The sequence below is a fragment of the Drosophila takahashii genome, chromosome 2R, assembly GCF_030179915.1.
Source record: "Drosophila takahashii strain IR98-3 E-12201 chromosome 2R, DtakHiC1v2, whole genome shotgun sequence".
NCBI classification, from domain to species: Eukaryota; Metazoa; Arthropoda; class Insecta; order Diptera; family Drosophilidae; genus Drosophila; species Drosophila takahashii.
Genome location: NC_091679.1, coordinates 42,066,190 through 42,089,262, shown reverse-complemented (window position 1 = coordinate 42,089,262; position 23,073 = coordinate 42,066,190). Strand labels below are relative to the sequence as shown.

The 23,073-nt window shown below is 38.1% G+C and overlaps 6 protein-coding genes and 1 long non-coding RNA gene across 9 annotated transcripts; 4 read left to right on the top strand and 3 right to left on the bottom strand.

The window, feature by feature from the left end:
• The first annotated feature begins 4,903 nt into the window (after positions 1-4,903).
• On the top strand, positions 4,904-5,700 carry LOC108058936 (uncharacterized). Its single transcript, XM_017143934.3, has 2 exons — positions 4,904-5,062; positions 5,144-5,700. Exons 1-2 carry the CDS (start codon positions 5,036-5,038, stop codon positions 5,510-5,512), a joined length of 396 nt encoding a protein of 131 aa, XP_016999423.3. The 5' UTR covers positions 4,904-5,035; the 3' UTR covers positions 5,513-5,700.
• Positions 5,701-7,254: 1,554 nt separating this feature from the next.
• LOC108058939 (uncharacterized) lies at positions 7,255-7,759 on the bottom strand. The gene is made up of 2 exons (XM_017143936.3): positions 7,624-7,759; positions 7,255-7,567 (listed from the first exon to the last, which is right to left on the bottom strand). Exons 1-2 carry the CDS (start codon positions 7,747-7,749, stop codon positions 7,349-7,351), a joined length of 345 nt encoding a protein of 114 aa, XP_016999425.2. The 5' UTR covers positions 7,750-7,759; the 3' UTR covers positions 7,255-7,348.
• Positions 7,760-15,913: 8,154 nt separating this feature from the next.
• On the bottom strand, positions 15,914-17,380 carry LOC138912487 (uncharacterized). 2 transcript variants are annotated; one of them, XR_011418039.1, is made up of 4 exons: positions 17,253-17,380; positions 16,888-17,045; positions 16,662-16,828; positions 15,914-16,204 (listed from the first exon to the last, which is right to left on the bottom strand). It is a non-coding gene; the product is annotated as an uncharacterized lncRNA (long non-coding RNA). The 2 variants fall into 2 exon arrangements; XR_011418038.1 differs by having other exon boundaries at positions 16,662-17,045.
• LOC108058932 (uncharacterized) lies at positions 17,268-18,303 on the top strand. 2 transcript variants are annotated; one of them, XM_017143927.3, is made up of 2 exons: positions 17,268-17,419; positions 17,513-18,303. In XM_017143927.3, exon 2 carries the CDS (start codon positions 17,519-17,521, stop codon positions 17,978-17,980), a length of 462 nt encoding a protein of 153 aa, XP_016999416.2. In that variant the 5' UTR covers positions 17,268-17,419; positions 17,513-17,518; the 3' UTR covers positions 17,981-18,303. The 2 variants fall into 2 exon arrangements, with proteins under 2 accessions (XP_016999416.2, XP_070069541.1); XM_070213440.1 differs by having other exon boundaries at positions 17,282-17,415.
• Positions 18,304-18,660: 357 nt separating this feature from the next.
• LOC108058934 (uncharacterized) lies at positions 18,661-19,554 on the bottom strand. Its single transcript, XM_017143930.3, has 2 exons — positions 19,411-19,554; positions 18,661-19,319 (listed from the first exon to the last, which is right to left on the bottom strand). Exon 2 carries the CDS (start codon positions 19,311-19,313, stop codon positions 18,846-18,848), a length of 468 nt encoding a protein of 155 aa, XP_016999419.2. The 5' UTR covers positions 19,314-19,319; positions 19,411-19,554; the 3' UTR covers positions 18,661-18,845.
• Positions 19,555-19,841: 287 nt separating this feature from the next.
• LOC108058933 (uncharacterized) lies at positions 19,842-20,869 on the top strand. Its single transcript, XM_017143929.3, has 2 exons — positions 19,842-20,000; positions 20,175-20,869. Exon 2 carries the CDS (start codon positions 20,181-20,183, stop codon positions 20,616-20,618), a length of 438 nt encoding a protein of 145 aa, XP_016999418.2. The 5' UTR covers positions 19,842-20,000; positions 20,175-20,180; the 3' UTR covers positions 20,619-20,869.
• A 380-nt stretch (positions 20,870-21,249) lies between these two features.
• On the top strand, positions 21,250-21,953 carry LOC108058935 (uncharacterized). Its single transcript, XM_017143933.3, has one exon. The coding sequence runs from the start codon at positions 21,343-21,345 to the stop codon at positions 21,766-21,768; it is 426 nt and encodes a 141-aa protein (XP_016999422.2). The 5' UTR covers positions 21,250-21,342; the 3' UTR covers positions 21,769-21,953.
• The last annotated feature ends 1,120 nt before the right edge of the window (positions 21,954-23,073 follow it).

Genomic DNA, 23,073 nt, shown 5'->3' with positions numbered 1-23,073 from the left:
GACGTAGTCTCCCAAACTCCCCCTACTTCTTGGTTCTCCGATTATTGCAACCTGAGTCAGCTATCTTCTCGCTGCTCTTAAGAAACTCCCGAAGAGCGGGATCGAGTAAATATACATACGTTTATCTGCGTGGGTGCCGCACAAGTTGACTCACTCGGAATTCCCCCTCGCAAAGTTCCCCATGGATCGTTTAGCACTCAATACTACCGAGTGTATCTCCGGTCATCGCGGGGGTTGCTCTTGAGCGAAACTCAATCTCCAGTTTGAGTGGACTCGTCTAGAGATATTTCATCGGGACGATTGTTCCCACTTTTATCGGGGGTTGCAATGCCAATTCCGAGTGTTCTTTTCAGGTCTTAAACACCTCGTAATGTTTCGGAATGTGTGAACGAAAGTTTCATAACTCAAAACTAATTTTTGAAAAAAGTTTACAATATTCTGAAAAAGACCAACAAAATGTTGTAAATTTAGAAAATTTTGAAGGGAATAAAAAAAAATGTTTGAATAAGTTCTTATTTTATTTAGTAAAGAAAACCCAATATTTTATGCCCAATTTTATTTATTTTTTTAGATTTTATAGAAAGTAGCAATTAATATTTTAGAAAATATTAATAAGCTGTATAAAAATTGAAAAGAAATAATTTTAAATATATTGCAAATGGAAAAATAAATATTTTATAAATATAAATATTTACGTTATCCTTTAATTTGAAAATACTATTTTAAAATAGGTACCTAGCTTCCAAATCAAATACTTTTTACTGCATTTAAAAGACTGTATATACTTTTCCTATTATTCTTAAATTTATTAGCACACTGACTCCTTTTTTATTTCCCATTTGTTTTACTATTTTTCATTGAACTTTGTTCCAATCGCGTTGCTTGCATTCAAATTCAAATTAAGCAAATTACCGAAAATTTCGTTTGTTTGGCCCTCCATTTCGTCGGCCCCTTGCCACGCCCCCTGCCGCTGCCACAACCTTGTTCTTCTTCTTTGCTTAATTACTTACAACTAACTGCAGGGTGAAAAGTTTGCACAACCCAACCTTCGCCCCTTTTTCCACCCATCTCCGCTACTTGCATTGCAATTGAAACCAAAGTTACAATCGCATATCAAGCCCTAAGACAAAAGGCAAACATGCTTGGGTGGATTTCCCGAAAAGTGGGCGGTGGGTGGCTTCCCCTGGGGTGGCGGGGGGCGTGGCAGCCAGACTGCATAGTCGAAGAAATTACGCTGATTGAACACTAATTTATTTGTTTGTTTGTTTTAACATTTTCGCCGCATTAAAGGGGGAGTTAGGTCGAAAGACGCGAGTGGAAAAGCGGATAAAAAGTTTCGACTTCGCAAGGTGCAAAACGCTTGCATGTGTGAGTGCGAAGGGGTGGGGGTGGAAAAATGGGCGTCGGGTGGGTGGACGGCCTTAGCTTGTGTGTCTGCCGCTGTTAGCATCTTTTGGCCGTTTTTTGCAATTTGTAAGTGAGCTTCTTTGTCTGCCACTGCCGCTTTTTCGCTTAATTGGCTGTAATTGAAATCGCTCGACAGGGGGGAAGTTCAAAGCTGGCGGGTAAGAAAAACACAAGAGCATTTTACTTTACTAGGTTTAGTATCAAAAATCGATTTCTAATTTATAAGAAATTCTTTACTTTTCAAGTCCTTTAAATTTTGTGCAAAACGCAAAGGAGTTTGTAATTATTTTTAAAACCCAAAAAATATACACAAAACAGCAGAAAAAATAATAGATACATATATTTTCAATATGAGTGGGATTTAGGTTAAATATTTTAAAACATTTCTATTAGTGTTTTTTAAGCCAAAATATTACATTATTGTAGATAAGTAATATATTTTTTCACGGATTTGGCTTAGAAAAATATTTATTTTAATATATTTAAAATCATATTTTTTATTATCCTCAGTTTATTTTTATAAAAAAAATGCACGAGTAAATAAAAATTTTAATTTTTTCTTATTTTAAATTGTATTAAATTTTGATGAGGAGTATTGAACTTCGTCAACATAAGGCCGCAGACTCTATTGAAGAGTTGGCTTTTCCGGCTCACACACACTCTGTCATATTTAGAAGAATTTTTTGTTTGCGGTCGAGCCTCGTTTGCCCAGAAAATTCTGATATATTCACGTTTTGGCTTTTTGGCCACAGTTTTGACCGTGTGTGCACTAGCTTTTCAGCTTTTTGTTTTCTTTCTGGTCTCTTTTTTCATTTTTCCCTGTTGCCAGTCTGATGTGGCGACCTTTTAGCGAACGTTTTCGCCATTTGCAGTTTTTCGCCTGTGGCGTCGAGAATGTCGCTTTTCCCGCTCTCCCGCCAGTTTTTCCAATTTTTTTTGGGGAAAATTCCGTGTGTGTGTGTGCTGCCCCTGCGATCTCTGTTTGTGTTTTCCGAGTACTTGGTTATGGTAATCGAATTTCAAATTATTGCCATGAGCTATATCCGAAAGGGGGGAAAACCCGGGAATATGTCGCTCCTTTCTTTTTTTTTGATTCCTTCCTTTTGGATTTTCCTATGCCAAAAGTTTTCCTTTTTTTCTGCTATCCTTTGTTGTTCTTGTTGCGGAAGATGAATCTGTTCTTTTTTTCAGTTTTTCCTCAATGCTTTTTTTTGCTTTTGTTTATGTTTTGGCTAGTTGCTGTTGATGTTTTCCCTTCGTCTGTGTGGGTGTGTGTTTTCTGAGGTTTTTCCTGTTTTTCCATCCTTGTTCTGCTGTTATTGTTGTTTACATCCTGTTTTTGGCGCGCTTTGAATATTTTGCGGTGCATGTTTTGTCATGCAATAATTTAATTGTCGGATTTGGCAGCTTAAAAGCATCCCAGCCGCCCCTCGATTTTTGGCCCATCCCGCCCACAAATGCTGAGGGGGGCGTGGCAGGTGTGGGACGATTGTTTGTTTGTTTGTTCGGTTGTCCGTCCGTTCGTCCGCCTGACACTTTGTGCTTTATTTATGTTTGGATTTGGCTTGCTGATGTTGTTTGGGCTTTTGTGTTTTGTTTTCTTTTGACAAATTGCTTAAATTTGTTTGCTCAAGAGTGTTTTTTGTGTTGCGTTCAATTTACATAAATCATTTTTAGTAACTTTAATTTCAAGGTGAGTTCACTTTGGTTTTAGCACTGTAAAATGTGCACAGATTTGATTGGAATTAATGTTTTTTGGCTTTCTTTTTAATTATAATTTAGGTGGAGTAAAATGGTGTAGCTTTTTTTAGAGTTGTGTTTTAGTCTAATTTATGCTTAAACACTCTTGTTTTCAAGAGTTAATCGATCTTGATTTAGAGAGAATAAACGAAATCAATAATAATAATGAGCATTTTACGCTTGATTTTGAAAACATTTTTCCCTGAAAATGTGAGAATAAAAAAGACTGATTTCAAGCAATTTTGCTCTTGATTTTTTAGTTTTCTAGTTGTCTTGGAGTAATTTAAAAATCCCAACATATTATTTCCTCTATAAATCCTTAAACTTTATCGGATACTTTAGCACTAACACTACAATTTAAAGCTACTCAAGGACTATTTATAATTTCCTCCCTGTTATCATTATCTGCGTCAGTTGGCAGCACTGGCACAGTGGCATTATAATTAATAATCAACACCAGCTTAAAGATTTTAATTAAAATCAACGACAGACTGCAGCAGTTCAAGTTGCAGCTTTTCCATTTGCCGCTCTATTTTCTGTCCTTTATTCTTTATCTTTGCTTATATTGTCAACCCTCGGTTCCTGGGAAATCCCACCCCCTGCCCTCTGGGTAACTAGCCCCCCTTTTCATCCTCCGCCCGATCGACCTGCGTTGATTTCTTTTAATTTAGCCGCAATGACCTGCATCGAAATGCTTTTGTGTGTGCATGTGTTGTTGGCTTGGCTGAATGTCCTGGATCTTCCGCATCCTCCACACAGGATGTACAGTAAGCTCTCCTCCTTCTTCTTCTTCTTCCTCGCCTTCAGCTCCAATTTTAGCTGCAATTCGTTTCCTTGGCAACTTAGCCAAGTTTCAGTTTCAGTTGCAATTACTTGGCGCACCTGAAGTGGACAACAACAACAAGGACACCAAGAAGGATGGGTCGGGGGTCAAAGGTTAGTTTGTTTGTTTGTATTTGCTGCTGTTGTTGCGGTGACGTTGCTGATTCTATCCCTCGTATTTTTTTATTTTTCATTCTTACCAAGATTCAGCATTCTGCAGTATTTTTTTGCTATCGCTTTTCTGTTGACTTTGCGCTTTCTATTTACGCTCCGCTGTTGTTTGTTGAATTCCAACTGCAATTATGTGAATTTTCACCGTGCACAGCATAAAATATTTTCCCCGAGAACAGAACTCCTCCTCCGGTTCAAGCAGTTGGCCTGCAGCCTTCTGTTTGGCAGCTCCGGGGGCAGCAGGTTCTTCTGGCCAAGCTCAAAGTCAAACAGCGTCGGGAAAGTAAACTGAGCTTGAAAGTCAATAAGCGGGGGGTGGAGTTTGCAGTTTGGAGTCCGAGGAACCGAGTCCGGGCTGAGTTCCACCTGAGTTTCCAAGGATCTCAGCCGGAAAGTGTTGAAAAGCGTTTAAAGCTTACTATTTTTGTTTATGCGTTTTTTCCCTTGATTTGGTCAACTGCTAGCAAAAGTTGAGAAATCGTTCGATTATCCACAGTGCCTACTGCACTAGGGTAACTTGAGAAAAATGGAAGAAAAAAGAACTTTTGAGTTCAGAAAATATCCCTAAATAAAATATTTGTAGTAAGGAAATGGTCAACGGAGAATTTTTTAAGATTTGCTAAATTATTTCGTATTTATGTCACTAACCTAACTTTAGTAGATAAATTTGTTTAAACTTAAATTGTTTTTAAAATAAAAGACTCAATAAAAAGCGGTGTAAAATGAAGAACATTTTTTTTTTAAACAAGTACCCTTTGGTATTGAAGTTATTCCGTTTAACAAATTCTACTCCATATCACAATATATTTTAGACTAGACGGTTAGAAACTAAAAAAATTTTATAGATTTTTTTAAAATTCTCAGTTTAAGTAAGGCATATAAAAAGAAAAAAAACATGGCTCCGCGTAAAACCAAGAAGCAGGTAAGATAAAACCATAATCAAAACTCACTCTCATATTAAAATGTTGTGTATTCGTTTATTTATTACATTTATATTGCATAGACTTTAAAAGAAATATTGACGGGATCGCGAGGGTGTTTTAAGTCGCAGCCGCGGAAAAATCGGAAAAATCAGGAGCGGAAAACTGTGAAAGTGTCGGCAGGACACATCAGAAGGCACAGCCTTCCCTGCAGCCTGAAGCCCAGTGTTATCCGGAAGATTTGTTTGCCCGCGGAAAAGGCCAAGAAAAATCAGGAAGCGCGAATTATGTACGTCAATTCAAAATATGGAAGTGATAACAACGCCAACTTCAGTCAAACCAATTGTCATGAGCCTAACTGCCCCAAAATGCGTAGTCCATCGACACCTAAGCCAAAGATGCGACAGAGTCCTGCTACCAGAGAAAGATCACAAGGAAACAAAAGGAAGTAGTCCTTTACATTTTTAGGATATTATTTCAAAGGCTTCATCCTATATAAAAAGCTAGGCTTTACTTCACTAGATGTCCCAGGATTAATTTGATCTGATCTTTTTCAAGGCCTGTAAAAATATGTAAATTTTATATTATTTGTACGTGAATGAATAAGCCGCTATTTGAATATATAGTTTGATGTATGGTATGTTGGTCTTCTTTGTCGTTAAAGATGCTGTCGCAGAGCCTTAAGAAAGCCCATCGAAGTAGAAACCCTCAGTAGTTGTTTGCCCTGCATGTGTTGTCCCTTCTCCCTTCTTTTACCCCTTCTTCAAAAGAGCTTTTTCTGGCATTCCGTTGGTGTCACGTAGATTTTTCGTTTGCTTTGAGTTTTCAGTTACACGATTTTTGAAAGGGACGAGGAGGTGGCGGAGGAGCAGCAGCTAAGCAATCACCAAATAAAAAGCCATCGGACAGTTGCTGAGCTCAGTTTCAATTTTCACTTAAAACAAAGTTGGCAAAACGAAGGGAAAGCAGCGGAGGTGCAGAAGGACAAAAACTGGCTGAACTGCATCTCGCATCCACATCCACATCCTCGTCCACCATCCACCATCCACATCCAAAGAATTCGAGGGTCGCTCGGGCGTTAACAAAGCGCGCGAGCCCGGCTGCCAAATTGTTTTTGCCCTTGCACTGGGAGAAAAAATATTAACCAATTTGATTAACATTCAATAAAAATACTACAAAAAATTTTGGAGAATACTTTAAGTTTTTTTTAAATATTCAAATTGTTTAAAACTCTATTCTAAATTTTCTAAGATATTTCTTGTAATTTATCTTTAATCAATATTTTCTTTCTTGTTTTAAAAATCTTAAGTGAATTTAAATTCAAAATATAATTTTTACTTGAGGTTATATATGGCATATATTATATGCTTTGTTTAAGTGAATACTTAATTTTAAATTTATATTTAAACATTTTTCTAAAACTACAATATTGTTAAAAAAAAATTAAAAATTACACTGAAATAATTATATGAAGAGCGCATTGAATTCAAGTGTTTCATTTCCCTCAGTGAACCTGTTGTTGGGTTTTGTAATCAGAGCAAAGTAGACGCAGACACATGACGGAACTACCTTCCCCTTTTTCCCCTCTTGGCTTACGTGATTTCAGGCTGCCAAATCACGGATCGGGTTGAGAGAAAATCGTAGAGCGCAGAAAAAAATCACGAGGAAATAAGGAAAAGCAAACCAACAAAAAAATATTATGCTGTCGGGTAGCCAAATATTTCTATGTGCTGCCATGATGAACCAGAAGCGGCAAAGGAAAAACAAAACTATAGCCAGATTTACAGAACGAAGGGGGCAAGGAAAAGTTTGTGTGGCTCACGTGACATTTGTTTTGGCAAGTGTGCTTTTCCCCTCATTGTCGTCAAATCAGCGAACGTACCTGCAATGGAAAATTAAAGAAAGGGTTTTCAGTTGGTTGGTTTTCAGTTTCGTTAGTTTAAGGAAATAACTAGTCTTGACTGCTTAGCTTAAAAAATTTTATTCAATTCAAATCGGACTATTCACTAAAAAGTTCTGAGCAATTAATGGATTGGACGCTCCATCGCAGGCAAGCAGTTGCTTTGCTGCTCAAGAATAACCTCTTGATTTTGAATAACTAAACCTGTTCCAGTATATATAAAAACCTTATATCATAACATAACCATTTCCAATTAATTTGCTATGCTAATTTTCCACTTGGATTAAAATTAAATATTTTTAAAAATATTATATTTTCTTTTATTTGAATCCCATAAATAGATACCTTTGACACTTTATTTATATACATTTAGAAGCCCAACTACTTATTATTTGGCTGAACCCCAAGGCACATCCTTTCCGTATCCAGCATTGTAGCCGACCCAAGTGCCATCGTAGGGAGCTGCGGTACTAATCCGAGGTTTTCTCGTCACTCTCATTGGTTTTGGCGTACGAGTCATCCATTTTCTTATGACACCGGGCTGCTGCTCCTTGTCGTACCTTCGACGCATGCACTTTTGGAATCTCTCGTGGTAGTAGTAGCCATGCTAGGAAAATCCATTCTTGGAATATGATCTTCCAGAGGTCGAAAAACCCTACTCACCTTGCATTTACTCCTTCTAGTGCGTGCCATATCCGGCAGGCAGGCATTCATTAAAACGACCCAGGTGAATCCTACGGCGCAAGGAGGTAATTCTGTGGGAAGGGAAGTCACCTCCGAAGTCGACATTTTTTTAATGATTCTGGAATCCGACTAATCGTAATCTAGTCTGCTTGGTGGAACAAAATAAATTTCGTCACACTTTAAATCGAGTGGAAAACCATATTAAAGATTAGTTTTCAGGCCTAAAATAATAGTTTCTTTTAAGTTTTGGGACTTTTGACTAGAATTTAGCTTAAACATAAACTGTTTTTTTGTAAACTTAATTTATTTTAATCATTTTTAGTTATTCATAAACCTTACCTTATTTTATATCCATCTAAAAATCTCTATTTAAAACTATCTATAATTCAAATCCATATGCCAAACCTCAGATACTTTAACAGATGAAGATACAAACTGCCATTAGGGCTTTTCTCTGGTCTGCGTTTAAAATGTTCCCACCTTTTCCACACCTTTTATCACTCGAACACACGTTAATGGATCTGTGCCGGGGTGCGTATGTGTGAGGAGGAGGTCACAAGGGGGTCACAAGGGCATTGGGGGATTTCCCTGGTTAAGTTTGGTTAGCTGATTGTGCTGGCATTCCATCATTGCCTTTGCCGCTTCCCGGGTGCCGCTTTTAATGAGTGAAATGAAGTAGGATACTTGAATGAGCCAGTTGACTGAACGGCGAGGGGTGCCAGAAAAGTTGTGGTTGCATAGCTAATTATTTGTTGTTTACTCAATAACTAGAAGATTTCTGTTATGTATTTATTTCCTTTTACTGGTTTTTAAACTATAAGTGCTGTATGATTTTCTTAATTGCTTTTAAAAAATCCCTAACTTATCATCCCACCCGTAAAGAGCTATTTAGCGTTTGCTGCTTGTCACTGCCATGCAATTTCCCGTGATACCACGTGGCGTATGCGCAATTTCAGCCGAGCCGTTGAGGAAATCAACACCAAAGATCATCAGAACCATTAAGCTCAAATAAAATTAGCTTCTTCCAGTACATAACATTAAACAATATACTATAGTAATTAGCTAATCCATTGAGTAGTTTCATTTTCAATACATACAAAAACAAATAATTCAATTGGCAATTTTCGTCTTAAAATCATAAACTTTTCACTTTCTCACAAATTAGTTGGAAATCTATTGAGCACCGGCTAAGCCAAGGCAATATTCAATGCCAAAGTGGGCGACAAGTTGGTAAAACTTTGCCCGGAAAAAAAAGAGGGCAACGAAGAAACGTTCCAGGTGGCAAATGTCAAAGCAGTGGAGCCTGGCAGCTGAAGGACAGCAGTCTCCTCGCACCGTTTGTTTGTTTGTTCGCTTGCCTCTTTGTTTGTTTGTCCCATTGTCGCTTTGTGAACTATGAACTGTCACACGGCGAGAGAGGAGAGTTGAGTGCTCTAAAAGTGTCGCCTTACGGCAACTGACTTGGAAGGATAATCGCAGGGGGCGGGAGGTGTGATGAGTGGATGAGTGGGCGGTGCAACTTTTGATAAAGGTTTATCTGGGCTGCCGTTGCAGCTTACCTTTTTGGCCGGGCAACAGTTTCAGCTGACTGGCTAAGTTGGCTTCAAGTTGCCACCGGCTTGACTGTCTTGACTTTCATCATCATCACCATTATCATCATCTGGTTCCCAACTTGAGCTTCCGAAAGGGAGGCGAAAAAAAGTTTCTGGGTGTCTTGATGTCGCGACAACTTTCCTTTTTTGTTGCCCCTTTTTTTGCCTCTGGCTGCTGCTCTTCATGTTTAGCATTTAATTATTTGAAAAATACGCAATGGCGTTTCGTGTTACCGAGGAAAAGAAAAGCAGGAAGGAAATCCGATTGGATCGGATGTGGGCAGTGGAGAAAGTAAGCCAGCAGCAATGGCGATAGGATTAGGGAAGTGAACGCGAAATGATGGTAAGTAATTAGAAATTAAATATTAAATAATAAAGAGAGAAAGCCAAGACGCAGAATATTGTAATTATTTTATTTTTATTATTTATTACATTTTTATTATTTAAATGTTTATTATTAAAATACATTTCTTAAAGGTTTTTTATGGTTATAAATAATTTAGTGATGCTTATTACAACCAATATCAGAAGTATAAAATTTGGTTGTAATCTTAACTTTATTTATTGCAACCAACAAAATAATTCAATAAATTATCGATAAGTTTGCCCGCTTTACTTATCGGCGCTTTTGACAAGTTGAAGAGCCCTGCAGCTGAAATATGTTGCAACATGTTGCAGCTACGCTAGCATTGTTTGGCGTTTAAGTGAGAGAGTGATGGAAAGAAAGGGGAAGGGAAATATATTGAAACACAGACGGGCAGACAACATCATCTGACAGTTTGGCTAACATTAAAAGCGGCAAAATGTTGCGGCGCTGCCTGCCAAATGACATGATTTCTCAGTTCTGATTCGGTTGCCACTCTGCACTCTCTTCAGTCCGCATTTCCACATTTCCACATCCCCACATAAACTTCAACTCAAGAACTGAGCGAAACTTTTGCTTATCTGCGTCACAGCCACAAAACCGAATCTCGACTCCAGCCAACCAAGTCGCCTTCCCTTTTCCATCTCTATACACTGAGAAAATCTACATAATTGTGCACTCCTCAAGGATATTATTGAAATGTGTATCTTTAGAAATTAACTTTATTTTAGATTCAAATGTTTCCATTAATTGGATTGGAGTAACTTTTAAAAAAATGGAGATACAAATTTAAATTGATTTTTTTTAAAATTAAATATTTTTTTCTTTCTTTGTAAAGGTATTTTTGATGGATTTATTCTACTTTTTTTTAGAATTAAGTCTTACCAAACAATAGATATTTAACGTTAGATCCAAACGAATTCATTTAACGTTTGGTAATATTATACGGTTTTAGAAATTTCGATTAAGAGTGTTATTATTGAATGAAAACCTTTTATCGTAAAATTTAAAAGCATTATAGGAATTTTGCATTTTATATGAAAAGTTTCTTTTGTCATTAGGTTTTTCTAGCAGTGTGCTCACATCGTTCTCTTTTGCAACTACTGCAACGTCTTGAGGCTGATTTTTGCTTTTGTTGCTGCTGCTGCTGTGTTTTTTGCTGCGTTTTTCTTGGGTGCATCAGTTTGTCTGCTCCTTGGATGGCTGGTTTTCCTTCTTGGTCCTGTTATTTCTACACATGCTCGCCCAGGACTCGCTCTTTGTTGCTATTTCGCTACTGCCGTCGCTGCTGTTTGTGCGTGTTTCATTTTATTTGTTGGCACAAAATTGGGTTTTAGTGGATTTTGTGGCAAATGATTTTTGCTGGCTGCCGTTACGCTTGCATAAACTTTAATTTAATTTTTGCCCAACACAAAAAGCACAGAAGTTCCCTGAGCAGCATAACAAAAAACAGACCAAAAAGTAAATATAAAAAGCAAGTAAGAAAAAAACTAGAAAAGAAACATGTTTAATATACGGATATTATATGAGGCCGTTGCTCAGGTTTTTCTTTATCAAACTTTAATTAGAATATATATTTTAATTAAAAGCTGGGAGATTTTGAAATTAACAATTTAAGATTTCTGTCTATAGGTAAAATATTCCATCTATCTATTAGATTATATATTAAACCTTAAATAATATTTAAGCTTTAATAAATATATTTTGCCTTTAATTAGTTGACTGTTTCTATAAATTCAATTAATTAAACACTTGGTTTTTTGAAGCAGAAATCTCAGCTTTCAAGGCTTAAATTCCCGAAGCGATTAATGCCAAGCTGTACAAATAAAAACTTTGGGATATCTCAACACTTGACTTTATCCGTAAAGTTTGCCCTCAAGTTTCGCCACTTCTCCGTTGATTTCGTTTCCCAATCGCTTTCAATCAACATGCGTTCCCATATTGAATTGAATATTTTGCGAAAAAGCCACAGGACACACTTCCATCAATTCAAATGTGTCTGCCAACATCTGTCTATATATTCCCGAACACTCGTATATTGCAGCACATACAAAATGGAAGACACCTCCGCATCTACACACGGGTAGAAGTTTTTTAAGAAATGCACAAAAGTGCAATTGAGTTGAAAGACGTGCCAAAGGGCGTGCACAAGCTAGAAAAGCCATAAAAATGGCAGCTAAACGCTGGTGGATGGGTGGATCCCCCTGCTCAGGTGAAAAATTATAGCGTAAAATTCATATTTGATGACTTTTTGATTGCCAAACCGAAAACTCCTGCACCGCCTTCTCATCCTCCAACTCAATCCAAACCCAACCGCAATCGCAACCTCAGATTCTGCCTTCATCTCCGGATTCACACAGCCACATAATGCTGGAAAAAGTGCTTTCAATGGCGTCATTGTCAAGCGTTCTTGCCGCCATCGCAATCATCATCATCATCGTTATCATCGCACATATATCCACCTGCACCTGAACTGAACTGAACTGCACTCTATACGTACTCTATACTCGGTACCCTGTGTAGTGGCTGATCCAAAGCAATGCCAAAGCTTTGGGATTAAGCTGCAGCTGGCTTTGAACTGGATGGATGGATAGATGGATGGTTGGATGGCTGGCTGGTTGGCAGCTGTGTGCTCCGAAATTTTTCCTTTTCATTTTTCCATATTTCGTGTCGTTTGTCGTCCTCGAGCCCTGATGATGATGACGATGTGCTCGAGTTTCGATTCGTAGGCAGGGGCAAATCTTTCAATGGTAAACGGGACTGCGGTGCCAAGCTCTCAAGATGGATTTTCGGTGGTACAAGGACTCGATTAATGAACCTCAGCTTGATGGTCATTTAAAATGCATTTCTAGTCAAAGTGTCTTTTAGGTCAAATGGGACTTTACTTTAGTTAGTTCAATTTGCTTTAGTTTAATAGGAAGTATTAATTTGTGTCATTGGTTTTTAGACTTAAAGTTTTATATATATTTTATTATACATTATATATTTTCCACTTTTCTAAGCAATTAATCACCCCGAAAATTTATTTAATAATATTTGCACATATTTAAATTTCTTCGTTTGTTGCCCATTTGCTTTTTGTTCTTTTAACAGATTACTTAAATATCTGGAGGTTTTATTTTTCAATGCTTAAAACTCAATTCAAGACGAGTAATCAATATTAATTACGCAACCCTCGTGAGATTGAAAGTACTCCCGACTCTTTAAATCCCTAAAACCCATTAATCGCTGGACTTTTTTCCGTGTCAGTCAGCTAATTTCAATTAATGTAAAGGCACGAGGATGAGCCCGAAATGAGGTCCTTTCAGCACCCTCGTCCTCCCTCGTCCTTCATCGTCCTCGCAGAATGGTGTTGATGTGACGGGCCACGAATGCTGATGACACTAATGCTCGCCCACACGCACACTCGAACTGTGAACTGTGACCCATGCACAGGATTCAGGATTCAGGAATGAGTATTCAGGATTGAGGATCCAGGACGCGGGACGTAGGACGCAGGACGTCAATGTGTTAATGACTCGATGGCATTGCATAAAACGGCTACGCTAATTTGCATTGTGTGTGTGTGAATTGGCCGCTGTCAACGTTGTCCTGGCACTCGTGTGTAATGATTTGTGCCAGTTTTTCCAGCTTTTCACGCTTTTCCCCCAAACCCCGATGACCAACAACCTCGGCTGCCCATCGAGCTTATGTCATACAATTAATAAAAGTTTTCATGCCCGCGAAAAAAGTAAAAAAGGAAATAATGAGCAAGGCTACAAGCCTTTTATCACACGTTGACCTTAATTACTTGGGGCTTTTTTACAGGGCCATTAGGTTCCAAATTTAAAGAGTTCTAATGGTGAATATTAAAGCCATGCTTAATTAAGATTGATTGAATTATATGGGGAAAGTTTTGTCGTAATTATAATTCAAATGATTCAAGCATTATAAAATATTTATGAAAAAAAAAATTATTTTCCAAGTATAAAAAGTAATAAGTTCTTTTTCGTGCTAAATAAGGATCAAATTAAAATTCTAACAATTTCGGAATAATTTTTTTAATTTGTATTTTACTTTTGTTTCAGGTAAGTGGAAGTTGTATAAAATATTTTACCCAACGTCATTGCAATTATACAGATTAAGTCTCTCTCGCCTTAATTGCAGAACATTTTATAAATTTCCGAATATTAACTCTTTACTGCCAATAAAAGTTTTATGATATCGAATAAATTTGACCATAAACTCATTTATTCAGGACTTAAATTTTTGATTTTATAATCCTCTCAATAACGCATCGTTGACCCAGAATCGGTTTATTAATCAAGCGAATTTGTTTGCCTCGCCATAGCCTTTCACCTCGCCCAACTGCCGTGCATTATGAGGAAGTTGAACTAGTCTGGCTGGCGCTAACAGTCCAAGCCCAGATCCCAGATCCCGCACACCAAATCCACATCCAAATCCAAATCCGACTCTGTACTGTGACGACAACAATTCCAGCGATTTTTATATGCCATTTGCCGATTTTACAACTTTGCTGGCGCCTGGCTTATGCCGAACCCAAACCAACTGTGGCGCTCTTCTTAAGGCCACGTTTGTAGCCATTCGCTGTTGCTGCTGTTGTTTTTGCCATTGGCGCCATGGTGGGCTGGCCGAAAAGCGGATCCCCAGGCTTTTCGTCCTAGAACCATTTTTTCCCGTCAGCCGGGGACGTCGCGTGTTTGGGCCATTTTCCGTTTTCATGGTGTTCGTCGCCAAAATGGCGTTGCGTGCTGCCGCGAAATGTTTGTTGAAAATTGCTCAAATGGGGTTTACTACAAGGGATCAAAGCAGACATTACCCTATGTAAAAAACTCAAAAATTGTAAAAATTAAGATTTTATTTTTAAAAATAAAAAAATGTACCTTACGTCTTAGACAGAGCTCTTAAATTTATAAAGCCATTTTATACCTATTAAAAATAATGGAAAATGAAATGACACATTTTTGTTATTTTATATATTAAATTTTTTATTTTAAAAAAATCAAATATTTAGCTTTTTTTTTAATAAGATAATTATATTTATTAAATAATTTTTTAATTATTAAAAACAATAGAAGAGTGTTAAAATAAATTGACATAATTTCAAAAACAAAACTTATCAATCCTTATAAAATATACAACATATATTTTCTATTTAAACATTTTTTATTTATTTTGATTAGACTATATATTAAATTAACCCCGTTTTAACCTCACTAAAGAGGGTACATCTGTTAGTAAAATTGCATGGTGGTTGGGGTCACGGGATCCGCAAGTATTAGTGACTAACACATCCAAATTTGTATGCGTCACAATCGTCGGAATCGGAGTCGCAGTCGCAATAACAATCACTGCGAAAAAGGCGAATCAAGTCATTGCTGAAGGAGAAGCTAAAATCATAAAAAGATTTATGGCGCTTTCAAGGCGAAAGACCCAAAAGTAAGTTCACAATGACAAAAAGGGAACCGGGAAATGGTAATGGAAAATGGGGCAAAATGGAGCCGGAAAACTGCGTGCGAAAAGTGTTGTGTGTGTGTTCGCTGGGAATTACGAGCCATCGAGGCCAATAAAATATGTGAACAAACACGCATTAGAGAAGTAAAGTTCATAGAGAAAATCACCGAAAAGTTGTCTATGCGGAATGTCGACATGATGATACATAAATCTGGATGTCAATGTTACTTTATGGTCCTGGCAAAGGTACCAGATGACAGAAGTTAATATTTGCCTAGCTATAAGGCCGCAATTTCCCCCCATTATCCCTTGGTCTTTCTCCCCTTTGTGGGCCTCAGAATTTTGGCATTGTTTTAATGCATTTGCAGAGCCCAGAAAACTTTAGGGGCGTGGGCATAAAGTTTGGGGGTGGTTCCCTTTCCCTCCCCCATTTTCATTGTGCAATTGGAAACTTTATGCAACAATAAAATGGCTGCCAAAAAATATGAAAAAAGTAGCAGCAGGCTAACAATGCAGGCAGTGTAAAAATAAAAAAAAGGAAGAGGAAAAATAAAACACAGTGCAAGTCGGCTGGTGTAGCCTACTTATGGGTAGGAAAATTGTGTAGGGGCGGCGGTGGGTGGAAAAGCAGACGCCGCATTTAAACTCTCGACATCCGCGGCGACTTCCGGAGCGGTAAATTATGCAGGTCTCGTGGAATATCACTCATTGTTCTCGCCATATGATTTTAATCGCCAAGTGGCACAAAAAGAAAATATTCCGCCACTATGTGCGATAAATATTTTATGTGCCAGTGATTAAATGTATGTCGACGGTGAAATTAAAGATAGATTTCAAGTTAATTTCGATAGTGAAAGGATTAAGTTGTTTTTAATTTTTAAGAATTTAAAATTATATCTCATGGATTTATGAATTAATTCGAAGTCAGCGAAAATGCGGAAACTGGGAACGTAATTGAAATGCTCCCAATTTCTCGGATACACGGTGGACATCGATCAAAATTTACATCTGTGGCAGGTCGAGATGGATTTCGTGTGTTGCTCATACGCCACGTTGCACATTGAATGTTTATGACTTCTCCGCACATAACAATCCAAATCCAATCGAAATCGCAATGGAGCCGAAATTGATAGTCGTGACATATTGAAGTCTGGAGAAGATGGAATTGGCGAGAGTCAAGAAGAGATGAGGAATTGGATGCCAGGTGTAGTGGAACAGATTTATAACACGTTCAGGTGTTCATGGACTTTAATTAATCGGGAAAAATTTCTAAAATTTTTTTAATTTAAAGAAAGTTTTATTTATTTTAAGGGATTTTATTTGTTTTTGCTTAAAAAAAATAAGGAAAAATTTTAAGGTACTTCGATAGCTTCAAATTTTATAAAAATAAATGGAACACATTATAATAAAATAATAATATACCGTTAATAATATTTTTTAAGTCTTCTATGGTGCTATTTAAAATTTGCAAGAATTCAAAGTAAATAAATTACTACAAGATGTTTTTTACCAAATAAATTTGAATGAAAGGCGTTGTGTGGTTGAAGTAAAAACTGGCGACGAAATTGAAATGTTTGCGTACGAAATTAACACCACCCGGTACTCACTTCTCATACACACACACATGTGCAGACTGACTCAAACAAGCTCACTCGTACGTATACGTTGAAATGCAAATGCAAATTGCATTTGTTTGCGTTGTGTCATTTGTCGCTTGGCTGAGACCCAAATGATAACGTGGATGGGAAGGGGAGACGCAGACTACAACTCACAGCTGGCAAATGTGACAACTTGTTACAAAATTCATCAACTTATGAAATATAAATCGCACACCAGAGCAGCCAGCAGTGATAAAAGTGAAGGAAGGAAGTGCCAGTTCATCTAGAATATTCCGCAGACATCATTAGTTTTGCAGCTCCAAATGGCTTTGCAGGCTTAAGATAATTTGAAACCAATTTGGGAAACTATCAACCTTAGTAGGCCATTCGTAGCTAACCGAAACAGTGGGGTAATTTGGTTATATTTAATAGCTTTTATCAGTATAATATTTAAGTTAAGTAACAAATGTGTTTTTAATAGAAGTCAGATGCTACAAAAACATTGTGCCTCTAGATAAATGCTGATACTCTTTGTTTTAGAAATGTACAATAACATTTATTTTTTTGTTACGAAAATTCATTTTATTCCATTGTACTTACTCAGGAACCTTTTAATTCAACCTCAGCAGGCTGTTTTTTTGAACTGCCAAGACTTGAAACATCTGGCTGGCAGTACATTTCATTCCAACGCCATCACCCAAACCGGTAACAACTATTTTAAGAGAAATTTGTTTTGACCTAGCCGTTTTTTCAGCCTCAACAGGCAAGTGCGTACAAAAATTTGTTTGTTAAATTTATTTCGGAAATCTTATGTGTTTCAAATTTAATGGATATTTTCTTTACCTTTCCCCAATTTTCAGTCCAAAATGAGTGAAGAGGAAGCACCCGGTGCGGGAGGTGAGGAGTCTCCAGGAGACGGAGCGGTACCGGTTGAAGTTGCACCGCCACCACCAGATACAACCACCGCTGCACCACCCGATACCACCACTTCTGGGGCTCGAATGATGATGCACCACCCGTGGTTGGCGGCCGCCGCAGTGGCCGTCTATGCCACCAAGGTCATGTGGGTCAAGTTCCGGGAGCTCGGCCTGGCAAAGCAGAAAAAGCGGCTCAAAAATCGGGAGAAAAAGTCGAAACCCTTACAGGATAACGAAGAAAATGGTTCGGAATCGGAGGTAGAGTCTGATGCAAAAGAGGACGAAAATGGGCCCGATGTTCAAAACTTTGGAGAAATGGATTCTCAGTCGGGATTCGCAACGAATCTGGTGAAATTCGGGGACCCAGATGAGAACTATCGATCCATCGAAGTGCCGCCCGCCGATTTCTGATACTCAAATGGGGTATGAAGGACCTTGAGAGGACATTGCATTATCACACTAAACAAGGAAACTCTGTTGTAATGCTTGCGCTTGAAGTAGGGGGAGTATTACTGGGCAACGTTGGAAAATTACCACCACATTGGGGGACACAAATTGTTAGTTTTATAACATTCACCTAAATTCTTGTACAACATTTTGATATTTTAATTGGTTTTTATCGGTTCTCATAAACTGCGATGATAGTTAGGTGTAATAAAAAACATAGACTGAAAAAATGTATTTAAACAATAAGATAGGTTTGAAAATAAAAGATCCTTTAATTTTTTCATCGATTTGGCACTCTGATGAACCTGCTTGCTTAATCTAAACTTTCTAGCCTTTATAGTCTAGTACCTCGACTATGAGATACCGGTTACTCATATAATGGAAGTGCAAAGCGACTGCTTGCACTGCTAGCATTTCATTATTTGCTCAACTTTTTAATGAATGGTCAGATTTTCTTCTACATATCGATAGGTATTAATAAGCACAACCAAACGGCACAAAATTTAAGAACACAAAATTAAGATTTGTAGAGGTTTTTTCATTAAGTTTATTAATTTTGTAAGTTTCAAATATTTTTTAATAAAAATTTTTCAAATTATGTTATTTATTGCACCTTGGCTTGTGAGAACCAATAAAAACTAAGATATCGAAACGTTATACAATTTGAATAATAAAATTAACAATTTGTGTCCCCCTCGTTGTGGTGGTCATTTTCCAACGATGCTCAGTGATCCTTCCCTACTTTAAGCGCAAGCATTACAACAAAGTGTCCTTGTTCGGTGTGATAGTGTAGTGTACGTTTTATGGTCCTTCATCCCCGAATCAAGTATCAAAAGGTGGCGGGCGGAACTTCGATTGATCGATAGTTTCCATCTGAGTCGTCCATTTCCAAGCGATTTGATAAGAGTCCCGTCTGAAGATCCACTTCGTTGATGTTTTGCACTTCTGCACCGAGTTCATCTTCTTCGTCAGTCTCCGCCTCCGATTCCGATACAGAATCATTTTCTTCCTCGTTATCCTGCAGGGTCTTCGACTTTTTCTCTCCATTTTTGAGCCGCTTTTTCTGTTTAGCCAAGCCGAGCTCCCGGAACTTGACCCACATGACCTTAGTGGCATAGACGGCCACTGCGGCGGCCGCCAACCACGGGTGGTGCATCATCATTCGAGCCCCAGAAGTGGTGGTATCGGGTGGTGCAGCGGTGGTGGTATCTGGTGGTGGCGGTGCAGCCACAGCCTCTGTCTGTCCCGCTCCTGGCGACTCTTCACCTCCCGCACCAGGTGCTTCCTCTTCACTCATATTGGTCTAGAAAAGTATAAATTAAAAAGAACGTTCCAAAATTTCTGTTGCTTTATCGAAATTTGAATAATTTTTCTTTAATAATTTTGTTACTTGCCTTTTGAAGCTGAAAAAATGTATAGGTCTAACTAGTTCTCTCGTATGTTTGTTACTGATTAGGTTATTGGACTGAGGTGTACTGCCAAACAGAAGTTTCAGGCATAGACAGTTTGATTAAATAAATTGTTCTTCTAAATTGAAAGGTGTTTGTTTTTAGCCCTATATAGATCTTGATATTCTTGTGCCACCGTTCTTTTCTTACCTTAGCGTTATTGCATATTTAATTTTTTAGGCACTAAATGGATTTTATATAAGGGAAATTTTTAAAAATAAGACATTTTAAAGAGCATTTTATTAGGGAATTCATGGTTTTGAATACCGCGGCACTTATTATAACTTTTAGACTACACTTATTCGGCCATTGACCTTGTACTATTAGCGTAATTTTCCTTTTAAACAGTTTTGTTCAATAGATTCAGGATTTATTTTGAATTAACATTTTTCTCGATCAAACTGTCTATGCTTTAAACATCTTGACCAGATGATCTGTTTGGCAGTACACTTCGTTCATTCCAACGCCAGTCACCTAAACAGTAACAAGTAGAAGAGAACACTTCTCTGACCTAACAGTTTTTTCAGCCTCAACAGGCAAGTGAAAAAAAAATAATAAAAAAAATTGTCTACGTTTTTGGATACATTCGATAAGCTTTCAAAAAAATTCAGAAAAAATTAAAAAAAAACTTTAGAAGATATTTTCTTTTGGTTTCTTGAATTATTTGTCGTAAATTTAATAGAGATTTTCAATACTCTCCCGTTTTCTAGTCCAATATGAGTGAAGAGGAAGCACCTGGTGCAGGAGGCGAAGAGTCGCCAGGAGCAGGACAGACAGAGGCTGTGGCTGCACCGCCACCACCAGATACCACCACCGCTGCACCACCCGATACCACCACTTCCGGGGCTCGAATGATGATGCACCACCCGTGGTTGGCGGCCGCCGCAGTGGCCGTCTATGCCACAAAGGTCATGTGGGTCAAGTTCCGGGAGCTCGGCCTGGCCAAGCAGAAAAAGCGGCTCAAAAAACGAGAAGAAAAGTCGAAGCCCTTGCATTATAACGAGGAAGAGAATGGTTCTGAATCTGAATCGGAGGCAGAGGATGAGATCGGTCCTGAAGTTCAAAGCACGAAGGAAGGGGATCTTAATCTTCCGATCCTGGACAATCCAGATGGAAACTATCGATCAATCGAAGTTCCACCTGCTGAATTTTGATAGTTGATTCGGGGATGAAGGACTCTTAAACGGAGACTACACCATTGTACAAAACAAAGACACTAGTTGTTGTAATGCTTGCGATTTAGGTAGGGAATAATCAGCGAGGAACCTTAACATATGGACACAAATTGTTAGTTTAATATTATCAAACAAAATTCTTGTAAAACATTTCGATATTTCAATTAGTGTAATTGGTTTTCTGTTAATGCTGCGATGTATAATATAATATATTATAAGCCATATGGAAATTGGGAGTTTGTTTAATTAAATAAAGAATAATAGACGTAAATAAGTAATTGGAATTTTCGGTGTGGATGCGTAAATGTATTTCCAGGTTTCTTATGATTAACGTGCTTGGCATGGTCCTGAGTGTTTCAAAGATTACTATTAAAATCAGGATATCTGAACTGCGAATTTTCGACAATGGATCAAAAGAATCTCCAGAACATCTTGTGTAGTCTTTTTATTTTAAAAAAATCGCGGTTGCTAATTGGAATTTTTATTCATTTTGTCTAATGATTTTTAAGAAAGTAATTGCTAAAAAGAATATGTTGCCTGAGTATACAAAGTTTTTGGAACAGGAACCACATTATAAACTGTCAAGAAACATTGGTGAACCCTTCAAACAAAATTATATTACATTCAAAAACATAGTCGAAATTAGACCGTTTTCCCATTTTTCTAGATCCGGAATTATTTTTGAGCCCAATTCCATTGCAAGATGAGTGAGGAGGAAGCACCAGGTGCGGGAGGTGAGGACTCGCCGGTTGCTGGACCGGTTGAAGAGGTGGCAGCCCCAGTGCCCGATACGACCACTGCAGAACCCGTCGATACAACGACTTCTGGAGCCCGGATGATGATGCACCACCCGTGGTTGGCAGCCGCCGCCGTTGCCGTCTATGCCACCAAGGTCATGTGGGTCAAGCTTCGCGAACTCGGCTTGGCCAAACAGAAAAAGAAGATCAAAAATAAGCAAAACAATAAGTTGATACCCATTCAGGATGACGAAGAAAACAGTGTGGAGTCTGAGGAAGAGTCTGATGCAGAAGTCGAGTTTGATGGAGAAATGGTTGAAGCCGATCTTTCTTTGAAACCACCTCCAAAGTGCGTTACTAATGCTTGCGATTCAAGTTGCAATGGATCGTAGAGCAACTTTGATAGTTAACTAGAAACGAAGTCCAAATTGTGGTATACAATTACAGTATCTAAATTATGTTTAATACTGCGTTTGCGAGATTCAAGCCCATATCCAAATTCCTGTGACACATTTCGATCCCTTAATTGGTTAATTAACTTACCTCCTGTGAGTAATAAAGTATAAAGCAATTGAAATAGATTTTTAAATTTAAACTGAGCTCAATCTAATTTATTACACTTCCAATCATTAAATAGATTACCAATTTTAAAGCCTGTAATTTTACACATTAAAATTCAAACGAATTCGAAAGCCTAAAGGCTTTTAATGTAGTCAGTTGAAAAAATGAGTTAAATTTACAATTTTTATTTTTATTGATTTGTAACAACTTCGACACCTCGCTGTTGGCTCAGCCTGCCGGCTCTCCCGGTTTTCGGTTTTTGTTCCCGTTTCCGACTCGATCGATCAATCAAAAGCCGAGCGGCGCGTCATTATGTCATAGTGGCGATGGTGAACGCGAAAAAAATAGAAAATCGGCAGTGGCAAACGGGAAACGGAAGGCGGGGAAATTCATGGCAGGCAGCAGCGGTCACGGAAACTGGGGCACATGCAACTGAAACTGCAACCGAGCGGCGTCTGTGTGCTCAGCATGTTTGCACCCGCCATCATCATCCTGTCGCCAAAAGCCCCGCCCCCTTTCGAACCCCTTCAGCACATTGCACCCCCTTTCCACCCCCTTGTCAATTGTCGATCGGGTGTTTGGGGACAGGAAGAGGCTAATGAATGCCGCTGTCAATTAGCAATGGGCGTTGGTAAATCAATTCAATGACACTGTGGCTCTGCCAAACTGACATTTTGCAATACAATGGCATGTGAAAAGTGCTAAGTTCGATTGAATTAAAGCTAGGAAAACAAGTTCTTTAGACAATATACGAAAATGATTTTAAATAATATTATTAAGGTTACTTCTTCCGGTAAAAATGGTTACCAATTAATTGTATATATTACTTATATATAGATTAAACACCAACCCAACCATATAAAAATATTTTATTTGCCCATCAACACTCTTCGAGATCGACAGCCACTAATAATATGAAGCCACCAACTCAGCGGAAACAATTACCTGCTTTGCTCCCAATTTTATTGCATGATGATCAGTTGAATAATTTCTTCAAAATTTCACATAATTTAATTATCAATTAAATGTGCCAATTGTGCTGCCTCTGTGAGCCTTTTAATTGTTTACCGTTGGATGTTGCTGAAGTTTGAATGCAACTGCGGATTGATTTCGTAACAGGCCGCAGAAACGTGCTC